The sequence below is a fragment of the Asterias rubens genome, chromosome 11, assembly GCF_902459465.1.
Source record: "Asterias rubens chromosome 11, eAstRub1.3, whole genome shotgun sequence".
Classification (NCBI taxonomy): domain Eukaryota; kingdom Metazoa; phylum Echinodermata; class Asteroidea; order Forcipulatida; family Asteriidae; genus Asterias; species Asterias rubens.
The window spans coordinates 11207147-11224862 of NC_047072.1; the positions used below are offsets into that span (position 1 = coordinate 11207147).

At 38.3% G+C, this 17716-nt stretch overlaps 1 protein-coding gene across 1 annotated transcript; it reads left to right on the plus strand.

Moving 5' to 3' along the window:
• Positions 1–1240: 1240 nt before the first annotated feature.
• LOC117296703 (lactadherin-like) lies at positions 1241–15018 on the plus strand. The gene is made up of 5 exons (XM_033779742.1): positions 1241–1561; positions 8011–8071; positions 9740–9862; positions 14076–14260; positions 14863–15018. Exons 1-5 carry the CDS (start codon positions 1241–1243, stop codon positions 15016–15018), a joined length of 846 nt encoding a protein of 281 aa, XP_033635633.1.
• The last annotated feature ends 2698 nt before the right edge of the window (positions 15019–17716 follow it).

Sequence of the window (17716 nt, forward strand, 5' to 3'; positions counted from 1 at the left end):
AAATGAGTACAGGCATTCATTAGTGTTATTTGATACGATGAACATGACCATGATGGAGGCAGCATGATAACGGTATATTGCTTCATACGTTGCTTCATACACCCACTACTCCTGCATAACAATTTCACCCTTCAAGTGCAAGACGCACTACAAGATATGATTTTCACTTTTGATAAACATACTTCTCGCCTCAAATATTTTCAAATTTTTTTTATCAGATTTAATTTAAACCAACACTTTGAGAGGTTGTATATTTTAAGATTGCTCTTACTAAACACGTCGCCACTTACAAGTGTTGCCATTTTCAATGTATCCAAACCTGCAGTGCCGTATTTGTGTGACTGTGGTGATTTTTAAATTAATCATAACTCTTGGGGGTGCACTATAATATGAGTTGACCGAACGGACCAACGTCACGAGGTGATTATTTAAGCAAACTGAACAACTTCAAAAGAAATTATTGGATGATTTTTTTATGTATACAAATGTCCGTATCGAGGGTTAGTTGCATATCATTATATTAACATTAAATTTTAATCGTAAACGGGCAAACTCTTCTGCAAATGTCAGAAATTTATTTTACTAAATTAGGCCTATGCGATTTGGCAATTTTTCCCCAAATTACCGTGCTGCTAAGAAATGCCACCTCTAACAACACTCGTATTCGGACTACTGAGACGTCGCTTATTTCATGTTGTCGCTATAACAAACGGTCAAAGCCGCAGATGAAAGCAAAACGTTGCCTAATGTAATTCATTAGAACTTTGTGACAACCATTGGTGGCGCACTTTGTTGTAAAATGACCCGAGCAGACCAACGTCACGAGATGGCAAGGTATTTGAACTAGCTAAGTGTTTTTTTTTTATATAGAACCTATAGTCAATTGTACAAGTTTACGCAATTAAGCCATTGTCTACAAATTCGATTTTAATAAACCATCAATAATAAATTAATGATTATCTCATCAAATGAATTCCGTGCATTTTTCTGAAACGTGTGAAAAGAAATGCCCAAATAGAAAGTTCGAAGGAAACAAGCTATGACTGGTCTGTCCGTACTGATAATAAACCCCCTAGGTAAAATGAACGCATCCAATTGGGAAGCTACTTGGTCGTTTGCTGAAGGGGGAAGTATAATTAGAGTTCCACATAAATTTTGGTCATGTATCTCATCATCATCAACGACCAGATACTGATAGACTGTTAAGAGGAGTAGACGCCAGTGTTGAACAATGACAGCGATGGCGCCAGCCACGCTAATTTTAGGCTTACTTACGATTTGTCACAAAGTTTCTCCGATATCTGCTGGTTGCGGCAGCATTTTCTTGCCCGACCAGCACCATGCATTGATCGGTCACTCGTTCCTGGGTCAAACAGGGACCGGTCGGATTCAGTGCATGATGCTCTGCTGGAGGCACAGTCGTTGTTTGTCATTCAACCATGATGACACCAATGGTACATGTCAGCTGAACAACGCGAGGAAAGAAGAATTTCCCGAAAGTTACAAGCAAGATGAACACTTGTCGTACTTCGGTTCCTCCAAAAAGGGACACGAAGACAAAGTAAGTTTTAACGTTTCCCTGTAAGTTTCAACGATTCCCTGTACTGTTTTAAAGGCAGTGGACACTATTGGTTATTACTCAAAACAATTATTATCATAAAACCTAACTCGGATGCTTGATTTCGAGACCTCAAATTCTAAATCTGAGGTCTCAAAATCAAAATCGTGGAAAATTACTTCTTTCTCGAAAACTACGTTACATCAGAGGGAGCCGTTTCTTACAATGTTTTATACTATCAACAGCTCCCCATCGTGACTAAGTAAGGTTTTATGCTAATAATTATTTTGAGTAATTAGTGTCCACTGCCTTAAAGTGAAACCACTTATTGTTTCCATAAAACACAGAATATCAAACTGACATTATTTTTATTTATTTTTTGATGCTGAGCCACGGTAGGTGAATACAATAACATTTCAAGACTATCAACGCATTGAATGGTTCAAACATTCACACGAAGTTCGTTTGCAACTGAAACTAACTGTTTAGAAAACCTGTTAACAAACTGACCTGCTCTTTAAAAAAGAAATGAAATAATCTTTTGATACAAATTTCATCCAAGTACAAGGTTCACATCCACTAGGACCAGACTGGTAGTAATTAAAGCCGTTATAACAATAATGTTTCATCATGTACTTTTGCCTTCCCCAAATTTTCCACACTACTGTGGTAGAAATTAGATATCTAGTTTCCCGACCCCCTTTTTCATATAAATCGAAAACCATTAGTCACAAATCGACTATTGAAGAATCTGTAAAATTAAAACAAAAGCTGTTTTCTTTTTAAAGACACTGGACACTATTGGTAATTGTCGAAGACAAGTCTTCTCACTTAGTGTATCTCAACATAATATGCATAAAATAACAAACCTGTGAAAATTTTAGCTCAATTGATCGTCGAAGTTGCGAGATATTAATGAAAGAAAAAACACCCTTGTCACACGAAGTTGTGTGATTTTAGATGCTTGATTTCGAGACCTCCAATTCTAAACTTGAGGTCTCAAAATCAAATCCGTGGAAAATAACTTCTTTCTCAAAAACTACGTCACTACCGAGGGAGCCGTTTCTCACAATGGTTTATACTATCAACCTCTCCCCGTTCCTCATTACCAAGTAATGCTAATAATTATTTTGAGTAATTACCAATAGTGTCCACTGCCTTTAAAGGGATGCTGCAGTGAATTAAAACAAAACAGTTAGTTTTGCTGTCATTTATTTCTGATATATGTATTGAACCTCAATAAAATGTGTTTTGTTTTTTTCCTCGAAATATCTCACTTACGTAATTAGCGAATAAGTCATGCCCCCCCCCCCCTTTGTGGATTGTTACCGCCCCCTACCACCGACGTCACGTCGGGAATTCAAACATATCGTCGGCAAAAAGAGTCTGGTCCCTAATACACGCGCCTAGGTATCAGGCCACACAGTGCACACGTCTCTATATGCACACAGCCAGGGGGCCCGACGGCTCGGGTTCCCGACATGACGTCACGTTTATGCCCCTTTTAGGGGCGGGGTGGGTTCCCCTAATCTCTTGAAAACCATTTTTAAAATACTTGCACATTTAATAAAAACTAATAAAAAATATTTCAGGTTTAAAAAGTCATGTTTAATCGTTTAAATTATAAAAAAAAACACTGCAGCCACCCTTTAATATGCACTTTTATCAGATAATAACATATGCAAGTTCATAATGATGGCCTTAGGTGCATCGCATTTCGCAAGTTCATTTTGCATACACAAATAGTTTTGATTTTGTCACATTATAAAGTTGATGAGCACATTTTGTTTCTTCTTTTTGTTTTTGGGGGATGTACAAACGAGTAGTCATACGACAAAAAGGGCCTTGACTACGTTCCTGCCCGATAATTTTCCTCAATTATGATACCATCCCAAAAGTATACAAGACAATTCTCGGGGAAACTTTACAAAAAAATTCAGGTATGAAATTATTTTCAGTGTTGTGATCAAGAGTTAAACCAAATTAAAATTAGTTGAGTAATTACCTTTCAAACGATCTACGGGTCCCTGTTCAAGGACACACTTTTAAGAAACTGCAGGATCCGAACTCCAACTCATAATGATAATTGCCATTAAACCATCATATTAATTTGTCCTTTCTAAGCCCAATGTCCATCTCCTCTAAGTTGCTCTTTTATAATAATATTGGTGTTCAATGATGTTGCAAGTTGGATAAACCTAATTATACTAAATTTCTCTTTTTTCATACTGCCGTAAAAATACATTGACCATTAAAGGCAGTGGGCACTATCGGTAATTGTCAAAGATTAGCCTTCACCGTTAGTGTACCTCAATATATGCATAAAATAACTAACCTGTGAAACGTTTAAGCTCAATCGGTCATCGAATTTGCGAGATAACAATGAAAGAAAAAACATCCTTGTCACAAGAAGTTGTGTGCGTTTAGATGGTTGATTTCGAGACCTCAAGTTCTAAATCTGAGGTCACGAAATCAAACTCGTAGAAAATTACTTCTTTCTCGAAAACTATGGCACTTCAGAGGGAGCCGTTTCTTACAATGTTTTATACCATCAACCTCTCCCCATTACTCGTCACCAAGAAAGGTTTTATGCTAATAATTATTTTGAGTAATTACAAATAGTGTCCACTGCCTTTAAAGACCATTTTGTTAAAGGATTAGAAAGTCTGAACTTCATCTATTGTCCGAACTTCATCCTCTTAAAACCACTGTAGTGATGGGTCCTTTTCTTTCCCAACAAGTGCATCGCATACAACACACGCAAGGGCGCATTTGAATGGTAAGGTCTGGGTTCGCCATTGTTTGGCTTTAAAGTTAACATTCCGGCCAAGGTTGGAACAGTCACCTAATACACAATGAATCTGCAAAAACAGTGCTTTTCGCAACATTCAGGTTATGCTATTTATACTTGAACGACAAGCGGTGACAAAAGTTAACTGTGAAAGAAGCTCTTCAAATCCTCATAACATTATCAAAAGGCGTATCCTCATTAAACTTCAGGGTAAATTAATTGATTTCATCTTAACTCTATTGATATAAACGACATCACGTTTAACTCTTGACGTAACAATAAAAAGGGTAACAGTATTAACAAACAACCGTGACCACATTTCTCCTGAAGATGAGCAAAGTAAACTGTTCGAAACATCGAGACAGCATCGGCTCTTTTCGGAGCCGACACTCCCGCAAAAGAGCTATTATTATGCTTGTAACCGCAAGTTTACTTTCATTACTAGTCGTTTCCTATTTATCCACACCATACACAATGTCAAACAACACTTAGTGACCTCATTTCTATAAATAATCATACACAACTTCTTAACTTAATGCCTAACAATAAAAATAAAAACATTTGGAAATATCATTTCAAAAGGAACGAATGGTTGTAATTTTATATCATGAAGGATATTTCAACCAACCTTTGTACTTGTATATAGTTGTGCAAACTGAATATCTATTTTCCCAGCTATTTATTCCTCGTAAAGTCGTTCAACTTTCACCCAATCATTTTGTTTTAACACATTATTTTTCCAAACTTATAATTGCCGCCTCGAAACACTTTTGGGGTAGTACGTTATTTCATCCTATTAAAGCCATTGGACCCTTTCGGTAAACAGTATTGTCCAAGTCCCACACTTCATGTATCACAACTTATATATAAAATAACAATCCTGTGGGAATTTAGGCTCAATCAGACATCGGAGTCGGGAGAAAATAACGGGAAAACCCACTCCTGTTTTCGCGCGTTTCGCCGTGTCATGACATGTGTTTATAACAAATCCGTAATTCTCGCTAACGAGAATTTATATTGTTTTACCGTTTTCTCAAAAAGTAAAGCATTTCATGGACTAATATTTCAAGAGAAGTCTTTCACCATTACCTTCTGTAAACCCTGTAAAATATTTGTAAATCTGTGAACTTTTTTTTTTCTTTCTGTACCGAAAGGGTCCAATGGCTTTAAACGACCATCTTGAAGCATTTTCATTTTGAAAAGGATTCATTGATTGGCCAATATTAGTTCCACCTGCATACGGTCAAACTACACATCAAAATTCAACCAATTATACTTTGTGACAACGGCCCTTTACAACTGTCCATATCTTGAAATATCAACATCACCATTGACAGTAATTCTAATCTCAGGTATGAAACAACAACAAATTTAATACAACACATTGTTCCTCTTAAAGCCATTATACACTTTCGGTACAGAAAGAAAAAAAAGTTCACAGATCTACAAATAATTTACAGGGTTTACAGAAGGTTATGGTGAAATATTTGTTCCATGAAATGCTTTACTTTTTGAAAGCGAGAATTACGGATTTATTATAAACACATATCGTGACACGGCGAAACAAGCGGAAACAGGAGTGGGTTTTCCCGTTATTTTCTCCCGACTCCGATGACCGATTGAGCCTAAATTTTAAACAGGTAAACACGTAATTACGACCAAAACATACACATTCTCACCTCCCTGTGACCTCCTAGCCAACATCCTAAAGAGGAAGTTTTCAGGAGCAAACCATTAAAGTTGTAAAGTTTCCCCGAGAATTGTCTTGTATACTTTTGGGATGGTATCATAATTGGGGAACTATATCTAAATACCAACACAGATGAACTTTCACGCTACTCAACTAATTATTAGCATGAAACCTTACTTGGTAACGAGTAAATGGGGAGCTGTTGATCGTATACAAAATGTGAGAAACGGCTCACTCAGTAACATAGTTTTCGAGAAAGAAGTATTTTCCACGAATTTGATTTTGAAACCTCAGACTAAGAATTTGAGGTTTTGAAATCAATCATCTGAAAGCACTCAACTTCGTGTGACAAGGGTAATTTTTCTGTCATTATTATCTTGCAACTTCGACGACCAATTGAGCTCAGTTTTTCACAGGTTTGTTATTTAATGCATATGTTGAGATACACCAAGTGAGACGACTTGTCTTTGACGTTTACCAATAGTGTCCTGTGTCTTTAAAAGGACAATATATATTGGTATGATTACTACTTACTTTTAAAATGGATTTCGGCTTCTCCAACTTGCTTTTTCCTTGAACACCAAAGTTATTAAAAAGAGCAATAAAGTAGACGGACTCTTTTATATAAAGGACAATGTATGACTATAGGACTTATATAAAATGGACTCGACTTCTCCAACTTTCGTCTCTATCTGAGTTAGTCATTTTATTATGTTGTGTAGATATATAAATTGTACCTTCTTTTGTGTTTGTATAAACTTTACTTATGCCCCTATACATCGCCATGATGAGCGTCATGCTTGACGGATCTGATGGACCTGATGCTTGACGGACCTGAGCGCTCTATAATAGGCCACTATTATCATCATTATTGTTATTAGTATTAATGCTATTATCCTTGAATGGCAATGCCATTTAAAGGAGCAAAATATAGAAAATGTGGGGTTTTTGACTTTATTACTTTTTGTACTCATCTCTAATTGCCAAAATGGCATTAAAAGTCAATTCTAGGACACATTTTAATATGATGAAGGAGTAGATATTACTAATGAGATGTAGCTCGAATACTGCAGTTTGCAAACAATGTGTCCATGAACGTGAACATGTTGATCGTTTCAGCAAGGAGAGAAGAATGGACACAGTAGAACGTGTAGGCGTGGTGTACATGTATAATGGGTGCGTTCGATAAGCTTCAGTGGGTCGACCCCTCGGTGCTCACTCCGGTGAGCCCCTGACAAGAACCAAACGAACGACCACTCACCGCTCTCGTAGTGACGTCATGCACCGTGGGCCAGCCCCCCAAGTGACCCACTCCACAAGCAGGGCACTGGGGCCGACCCAGGTGAGCCCCTGTCATGACGCCGAAGCTATTCGAACGCTCCGGGGGCAGACCGGGGTCGACCCAGGGAAGCTAAACGAACGCACCTATTACAACACACACTCAAACGGCGGGGACCTAAAAAGGGATAATAGGGTTCCCGCGGTTCGAAAAAGATCCCCAGTTGGTTGGAAAACGTGCCAAAACCAATGGGAGCTGTTGCCTAAAAGTTCCTGTTTAAACAAAAGAGGGACAATATATTTTCCACGAATTTGATTTCGAGACTTCAGATTTAGAATTTGCGGTCTCGAAATCAAACATCTGAAAGCACACAACTTCGTGTGACAAGGGTGTTTTTTGCTTTCATTATTATCTCGCAACTTCGATGACCAATATTGAGCTCAAATTTTCACAGGTTTGTTATTTTATGCATATGTTAAGATACACCAACTGTGAAGACTAGTCTTTGACAAATTACCAATAGTGTCCAGTATCTTTAAAGGGTCAGGCCGCAGGAGCACGATATGGGTCAATATCGACATGTTGGGTTTGTTTTACAGTTAGCTTACTAAAGTACCCTGAAGTATGTGGGCTCACCTAATAGTAAATCACCCAATACGATGACTCAGTCTTGTTTTATGTCATAATTTCAGGCAGCAACAACCACAGCTGCAGCAACAACGACGACCACAATTGCAGCAGTTACGCTAAAAGGTAAGTTTGTGAGCGACCTTATTGTTTCCTAACCACAGGCCTCGCGTCTATTGACCCATTTCACCTGACGTCATCAGAAGAAAAATCTTGAATGCGCCATACTGGTGGGCATCTTCACTGTGCGTTTTTATATATAACTCTATGCTGCGCGTTATGCTGTGAAGTGTGCATTTTAGGCGACGCGGCGTTAATACACGTAAACCTAACTGCCCACTAACATGGTGAGCGTGGCATTGGTCGCCGCGTGTGATGCGCGTGCAAGGGGTCAATACGCAAACTTAATTATAGCCTGCATGCACTATACTAGTTATTTTGTTCTTACATCAGGGTAAGGGAGTCGACTAAGTCCTTTTCACACTACAGAGCCATATCCCGGGAAATAAACTCTCGGGAAAATCCCGGGAGTTTTTAACCCCACCGCCACGCAAGCGTTCTCACTTTCCCGATTTGGTAACTCCAGGCAGTATTCCCAGGAATATATACATGGTTGTTTCACAAAGAAAACAAAGGTTTTCCCGGGGTTAACTTTCTTAACCGTGCCCATGAGCAGGGTTAGTTATTTCCCGGGACTAAACAAAAATCCCGGGAAATTCTCAGGTTTTTTTGTAGTGTGAAAAGATCGATCAAACATCCCGGGAATTTCCCGTATCCTATAGTGTGAAAAGGGGCTTAAGAAAGAAAAATCAACACAGCTATGTTTTGTGTCTGCCGATTTTGCTGAAGTGAACACGCTTCGTCAATTGAACAAGATGAGAAGCAGCCTTGTCCAAGGCTACGCAAGCATCGGCCCGCTCTGAATTCACGAACTGCGTCTAAACCGCACGGTACATAACAGTACATGCTAACCGTGGGGTCGAGAAGCGTGGCTTTTCGAGTTATCAACGAGGTACGTCGAGGCATTTGCTGCCTCGTTGTATGAGGTGTAGCCAGTGTGTAGCCAGTTAGCAGTTGTCTTCAATTTATTCAAAATAAAAGATTTAAAGAAACACAATTAAAACATTAAATAAGTAAAACATTATAGCTCTATTATTAGAAGATTTACTTTTATTTACTTTATTACCAACAAAAATAACAACTCGATCATTGCTCTATGGTACAAGTAATGAAAATGCAGCGGGTCATGGTAAACAAAAACAAAATCAATTATCCGTTTGCCCGGATATAAACCCACCCACCATAATATACCCCCTCCCCCTGGGGAACGCCCTTGCATTATTGCCAAGTCGCTAGTCAGTACATCCCCACCCCAGGCCGCTTTTTACCCCTCCCGCCCCGTGCTGAGCCCCGTCACGGCCATCCGTCGACTTGTCTTGACCCCAAGTCGAGTTGTCTGACGGTTGAATAAATCATCCCTCGAGTTGTCCGAACCGCCGAGTTGTCTGAACCGTCGAGTTGTCCGAACGGACGAGTTGTCCGACGGACGAGTTGTCTGGTCTCCCTTGCGTAAAGAGCATTGGACAAAGCTACTGAGAAGCAAGCTTAGGCCTACCATGTCATGCATTAGTTACACACAGACTATTAGACTAAGATATTTAATCCACAAAATTATCCAAAGCTTTACGCTGACATTAATTATGAACAGGGCCTTTTCAAGGCCAGTTTATTCATTTTTAACGTTCCATAATAGGTGGTTAGTGTTGTTTTTGTTTTCTATTTATGCCAATTCAGTTTGCAATTCACCTCTTGGTATGGAAAGCGGCGCCATAGCCGATAGTCAGATCAAAGCGAGTAGCGTCAAAAATAACGACCACGCAAACTACGGAACAGCGCTCGCCCGATTAAACAGCGAAAGTGAGTATCGGACTATTTGATGTCACAAGTGTTGAAAGTACACTATATTTGTATATAGTTTGCAACTGTTCGGTTAAACATTAGCGAAGTCACACGGTTGTAATAATCCAGGTGCAACTGTTTGCAAAAGACATCTGTAAGACAGTTGCGATACCGGTAGTTGTGACTTCGGGGAAAAAAAGTTTTGATAAAGAAAGCAATCAGGAGAAAATGGTTGCTATAGTGAAAGCTAGTATTTTGTAGGGCCTCTCGTGTTCACATACAGCCCTTCCCAATTACAAAGGCCACTCAGAACACACGTGTCCAGACAGGCTATCTGGGACTTGACAAAATCTTAGGCCTTTTTCGAAACCACAGCGTCGGCTTTGGATTCGGCTTCAGGTTCACAGTCATTTCGTCTGAAACCCTGTGCGCGTATACGCAAAGCACGTCCAGTTGTCAAAACAACCGTGGGCCAAGCTAGCCTGGGCCGAATTCAAAAGCCAAATCCTGTCGTTTCGAAAAGGGCCTATGTGTTTATTTTAATAACCTCTGGCTATCCTCATTGACCACGTCACACTGTTCTACCTCCATGCACTGACCAATGTATAAAATTCCTATTTTCCCTTTCGGTCATTCCTTTCGTCAGTTCTCTGGTTACTATCTTTGTATCGCTTCAGAAATATACAGTTCCAAATAATATAGTACTGTATTTTGCCCTTTCACACGAGGGCTACAAACGCGGGTCCTTTGTTAAGGGCGCCGGCCGTCTGTCACCTTTACTGCGTGCGATTTTTTTAGCGAGCATCCACACACGACACGCACATACACACACAAACATACGTCCCTCGTTTAGGTAGGCCTACTGCATGCAGGGGACAAAAGTCTACAAGCAAGAGGTTAAAGTTCAAACAAAAACCTAACAGTTATGCAGAATTAAATAAATCAATTTAATTGAAATCAATTAAATCACTTAACCATTTAGCCACTGGACCGCCCAGCCAACTAAAGCGATACACTGTATTATGCGGTAGGAGGAAACCTCGCTATAGCTTTTGTTTGTAGAAAATAAGAAACATCAAAATAAAACTAGGTAGTCAATAGTATGCCTACGCATTGGTGAATCCATCTAGTTGTCTATAGATCATTATTCATTTATCTCTTCATAGTTGACTTGACGAAGCTAATGATGATGAAATAATTTAGCACTTACCCAACAAAACGCTTATTAGTAAACACAAAGGAAACTGTATTTATCATTCATGGTGATATTGTCGAAAACTTATGCCTTCGCAAATAATCAGCATTGAGCCAGAAAAGCCTTGAAAAACTATTGTATCCATTTTATCATTATACAAAAATAATCGCCATAAATATTACCGTAGGTTTTTTTATTGTTCCCCAATGAGGACTTGTACAAATATTACCGAAAGGGTCAAAAAATTGTGTGTTTAATTATAAATTATAAGCCTTGGCTGTCTTTCAAAAATTTGAACTACGATTTCAGTAAAGTTGCTGCAAGAATCTTGAAAAGAAAAACAACATTATTTCGGCAAACTCGGGCGGTGCAGGGACTAAAGGGATAAAATGTAGAATATTTTACAAACATCATAAAGAAACATAGATTGCAATAACGTAACCCTCCTCCCGACGGCCGTCACGTTATTGCAGCTAAAAGAATATATTGAACACCTTTCTCATGGTCAAGATCTCATGTATACATTTTACAAAAAAGATGCATGATACCCTTCTTTTCAATATTTTGTGTGATAATGTTATGTAGTCCTACAATTTTTTCTCAACGAAATAATTTGCATTTTGGCATGATCCTCCACATATTCGGCAAAAACACCCCAACAACTTAATGCAGTGATCCAGCTACGTCGAGTCATATTTGGTTCGAAGAAAAACACAAACATTCACGATTCAAATAGATTTTTGGACGTTAAAAATGCTACATTGTTGAGTGAAAATGATGATGAGACATAACAAAATGATGAATTAAAGCCATTGGACCCTTTCGGTAAACACTATTGTCCAAGGCCCACACTTCGTGTATCACAACTTCTATATCAAAATATCAAATAAAAAACCTAGGAAAATATAGGCTCAATCGGTCATCGGAGTCTGGAGAAAATAACGGTAAAAACCCACCCGTGTATCCGCGCGTTTCGCCGTGTCATGATATTTGTTTAAAATAAATCCGTATTTCTCGCTAACAAGAATTTATATTGTTTTACTGTTTTCTCAAAAAGTAAAGCATTTCGTGGAATAATATTTCAAGGGAAGTCGTTCACCACTACCTTCTGTAAACCCTGTAAGTTATTTGTAAATCTGTGAACTTTTTTTTTTTTTTTTCTGTACCGAAAGGGTCCAATGGCTTTAAAACATCGAAAAGCACTCTTGCCAAAATATGACGTATTCTGCTTCCAATTGAACGATGTTTGTGCTTCGCGGTTTAAGCTTGTCTTCATGCAGTGATCCAGTTAGCTACGTCGAGTCATGTTCGAGTCGAAGAAAAACAAAAAATTCAAGTTAAAAACGCTACATTGTTGAATGAAAATACTTCTTAGATATGAAATTATTAATGAGACATAACAAATGATGAATTAAAACATCGAAAAGCTGTGCTAAATGACGTATTCTGCTTCCAAATGAACGATGTTTGTGCTTATCGGTTTGAGCTGGTCTAGCATCCGGCCACAAAACCCGTCAGCCAAACGGACCGTAGTCCAGCGTTGAGCAGATATGCACGCTAGTTCGTCCATTTCTTCCCCTCCATGCGGTTCTTCGTCAACGCAGTGGTCCCGCGTTACTATCGCAGGCATTGGTTCAGACGAAGGATGATCTCAATCAAGTCAACTATTACCTTTTTATGGCCAAATAGACATCAGAGATACCGGTTAATAACCATTTTACTCTCAAAATTTGCATTTAGTAATAAATATCTCGAGTCATAAATGCACCCAACCGCGCGGCTTTTTCAGCCGAGAGTCAAAAACGGCTTATCTTTTATAATGACCCTGGACGCTATAGTGACGAACTTCCCCTATTGGTTTTGAACACAGTACTCCAGCTTTGGCATTTCCACACCAAATAGCCGCCACTGATGACGTCACGATTCCTTTGTCGCGCGGGTTTGTTTGACCCCGCGTTTTTCAGAAATTTGGCTTGGAACGTTCTGGAGAAAACCCATTTTTACCATATTTTAAAGTGAGGTAAGAGACTTGTTATATTTTTTATGTTTCCTGGATGGACTGCAGCTGTCAGAAAACTGTAATATCATTATTTGAGATCATCCTTTATTGGCTGTTTAACGTGACTCGCCAGCCCAGTTTTAGGGTATTATTTATTTTGATGATAGAATACTGAGATTGGTCAGGGAATGGTCCAATTCTATAACAACACAATATCAAAAGTAATTCATTGACAAATAAATTTCAAAAGGACATAATTTGCTCTCTAAACGACACTGGACACTATTGGTTAAAGACCAGTCTTCACACTTGGTGTATCTCAACATGCATAAAATAACAAACCTGTGAAATTTTAAACTCAAATTGGTTGTCGAAAGTTGCAAGATAATAATGAGAGAAAAACACCCTTGTCACACGAAGTTGTGTGCTTTCAGATGCTTGATTTCGAGACCTCAAAATTTAATTCGTGAAAATTACTTCTTTTTTTGAAAACTACGTTACTTCAGAGAGAGCCGTTTCTCACAATGATTTATACTATATCAACAGCTCTCCATAAAATGCTTATAACTATTTTGTAATTGCCAATGGTGTCCGCAGCCTTTAAAGGCAGTGGACACTATTGGTAATTACTCAAAATAATTATTAGTATAAAACCTTAATTGGTAACGAGTAACGGGGAGAGGTTGATGGTATAAAACATTGTCAGAAACGGCTCCCTCTGAAGTGACGTAGTTTTCGAGAAAGAAGGGAATTTTCCACGAATTTGATTTCAAGACCTCAAGTTTAGAATTTGAGGTATCGAAATCAAGCATATATAAAAGCACACAACTTCGTGTGACAAGGGTGTTTTTTCTTTCACTATTATCTCGCAACTTCGACGACCGATTGAGCTCAAATTTTCACAGGTTGGTTATTTTATGTATATGTAGAGATACACCAAGTGAGAAGACTGGTCTTTGACAATTACCAATGGTGTCCACAGCCTTTAACCCGGCATGTCATGTTTAAGCATTTTATTGTTTTATTTTATGTAAAAGGTGCTTGGTGTGCCAATACGGCTGTAAAACCCAGATGGATCCAGGCTGATATGGGCAGCGTGAAGGATCTCCGTGCCATAATCGTACAAGGCCGTCCCGGGCAATATGTATTTACATTTACTCTGAGTAAGAGTGGTAATGGCGCTCAGTGGACGCACTTACTCGACGGAAACGGGTATAAGAAGGTAATACAGGGTGCGTTCGTTTAGCTTCCCTGGGTCATCCCCGGCTCTTCCACGCGTGCAGAATTCATTATGGCGGCCGATGAAGCATATTGCAATCCATCAAGATGTACCATGCGCGTTCGTGTACGTACATCAGAGTACCATGGCAAGCCATGTCAAATGCACAGTCGGGTTAAGAGGCCCTATATCTGGTGTTCTTTCACCAATCTTTGACAATAAATTGCCAAAAGGCATACTTTGTCTCCTGACGATGACTAGAGCAAGCTAGTCGAAACGTTGAGACCAATTCAAGAACTGACTCTAAGGTAGTGCAGAAGTTACGATCCTGTAAGCTATTAAGTCCCAGCCAATTTTCTATACCACCTGCCCGGGTAGTAGAAGTAGGACCTTTTCACAACATCCGATGAATATAATCCGCAGTAGTAGAATAACGAAAGACAGTTCTCTAAGAAAAAACTCTAGGCAAGTAGATACACAGATGGTGTTACAGCAAACCAAATAATATATATTGATACCTCACCATGCAATGCCCAAAATCATGTATTAATTGTATGGTGTAGCTTACAATCAACAGATGATATTTGTGTTTTTTACTTGGGCAGAGATACTATGCCAGGGAATCCTACAAGATAAGACAGCGAGTCTCTGTCGAGACAGCACCATCGGCGGGTATCCGAAGCCGATACATCCGTATCACGGCGATTTCATTTACCACCAATTATTTATGTATGCGATTTGAACTTATTGGCTGCGACTGATGTCGTCATAGTAATAGGAAGATCTGAAAGGAGAAAAAAACGCATTCGTCAAAAAGGCTCCTTCGGGCACCCCAAATTATATCCACTCACCGAACCTCTCGTCACAATGACAAACATGATGTGTATAATAAACTGACCCGGACCCCACCATTAACTTGTAAAATATAATTTTAAAAACCTACGGGTCTTCAAGTCCATAGTCTTAAGAGTCGCTGAATTGAACGGCGCCATCATTTAATTACCGAAACATTCTCAATATTAATATACAAATCGCTAATAATATTGCACATAGAAAATGTCATGCTGACAGTGTGACCGATTGCGTCTATTGAGCATTACAGTATTTTAGTTTTTATTTCATTAGCCTTTTTGAGAGGAGTGCACTATGTGGTATGGGTGTATAGACGATGTGACCTCTGACGTCACACGAAAACCATAACATGATTCGCGCGCATACCGCCGGGCAAAACCTTTGTGTTTTGGCAGCCAGCTAGAAAGTGTATGCAATCTTACCATGTCTACGTGACTTTTTGCCCGGCGAAACATGACGTATACTGTGGGGTTTTTTTTTCAACAGAACGCGGTTTGAATGTAAACATAGGTCACATCGTCTATACTGACAGATTTACCCAAACCTTACAGTGTTATAGTATTGTGTCCACCACATCTCAAAATGGCTATAATTGGATTTCATTTATTTTTCCACATCACTTATCATGATCACATACAAGCATTTGTTAGCAAAGTAGTTATAAACGGTATAACATTTCAAAATCGTCTAACTTTTTCATGGCAAATATTCAAATATTTATTGTTTAATATATTGTGAAGTTTTTATTTATTTTAGGTATACATTTTACGCTTTACATTTTCTTACGTAATATTGTTCTCAGTACATTGTGAAGTTTTATTGGTCGAGAATCAATCACGTGATGTGATACAAATAATTGTTATATCACGGTCACAAATTGTGAAGTTTTATTCGTCGAGAACAAAATTAATCATGTGATGTGATACAAAGACGCGTGTTCCGTGTTGTTTACCGGTGGGATGCATTACCTTGATCGTTCCCATCGTTGGTCGATTTCCAGCGCTTTGTACGAAACTGCCGCGGGTTCGAGGAAAAGTGAGGAATTGTTTCTTTGAACAGACTGTCTGCTTATTAAACTAAGCAAAGGCCTACTCCGTTGTACTAACGTTTGAAGAAGACAACAGAACTTCGAGAAGAGGGATAATTATAGATGTTAAATTATTATAATAATGTTAAATGAATATAAAAATGTGGAATAATAATGTTAACAAGGTATAACAAAATTTTAAAAAATTGCACGCTGTGACGGGGGCCCATTGATGTTGTACACCCTCGGGGGCAACCTTCGGGTGTACAAACCACCATGGATCCCGTCACAGCATGCAGCAATTGTACAATGTTGTAAGGTTGGTTCACCAACTTCGGACACAACCTTGCTGTATGAATGCTAGACGTTGATTTTTAAAGTCATGAATCTTTTGTGGACGCACTATATTATTGTGTGAATTTACCGGAACGGACAAACATCACGAGATTTCTAGTACTAAGCGAATTGTAAATATTATTCTCACATTTCTATTTGATGATTTGTTTGTGTGTAAGAGTTTCATTATCAAGGGTAGCCTAGTCACAGAATAATGTTCAGAATTATTTTATTTTTGTATAAAAATGTATACTTCTATGAAAAGTTGAGATAACCATGAAAACCACCATTCTGTAAATTTTAATTTTCGACTGTGTGCACCCATAGAGCTATAGAAAAAAAAATAGCTTTATGTGTGCACCCCATCTTGGCCACCAAACACACAAAAAAGTCGCATGTATTGAGTTTTTCTAAAATTGTGAATTTTTAACAATACTCAAAAACATTCTTCAAGTTTCACTCTGAAATCAGTCGCCTCCAAAATTTTGATTTTATTTTGATTATTGAAAACCTTCAAAAAAATATTCATGAGGCTTGATGCTGTGATTCAGTCACATCAGAAAAAAACGCTTAATTTATGAGAATTTATTGCTCCTGCACACCAATATAAATAATTGCATCCGGTGTTTTTAGTTTGTCGTTTTGACGCCCATCTTTGGTGCATTCTTGATAAGAAACAACAACAACTTGTTTAAAGGGATGGTACACGTTTGGTAATTACTCAGAACAAATATTAACTTAAAAAACTGACTTGGTAACGAGCATTGTAGAGCTGTTGATAATATAAAACATTTTGGGAAAAGACTCCCTCTGAAGTAACGTAGTTTTTGAGAAAAAAAGTTATTTCTTAATAAAATAATAAAAGACTTCTAGCTAGAAGTCTTTTATTCTTAACTGAAAGCACACAAACTCGTCCAACATGGGTGTTTTTTCTTTCATCATTTTCTCGCAACTTCGATGACCAATTGAGCCCAAATTTTCACAGGCTTGTCATTTTGTGGTTATGATGGGATACTCCAAGTGAGAAGACTGGTCTTTGACATTTACCAAATGTGTACCTTCCCTTTGAGCCTTTACATACATTGTTCATTGTTAATTATTAATATTTACATAATTATTATATTATAGGCCTTCATTTTTTTCATTTTTTTTTAGAAAAAAAGGATAATATAATGTTTGCAAACTGCAGAAATTCAAGCCAATTTTGTTTACAAATCGATGTTGGTAGGGGAAAATAGTCTGGT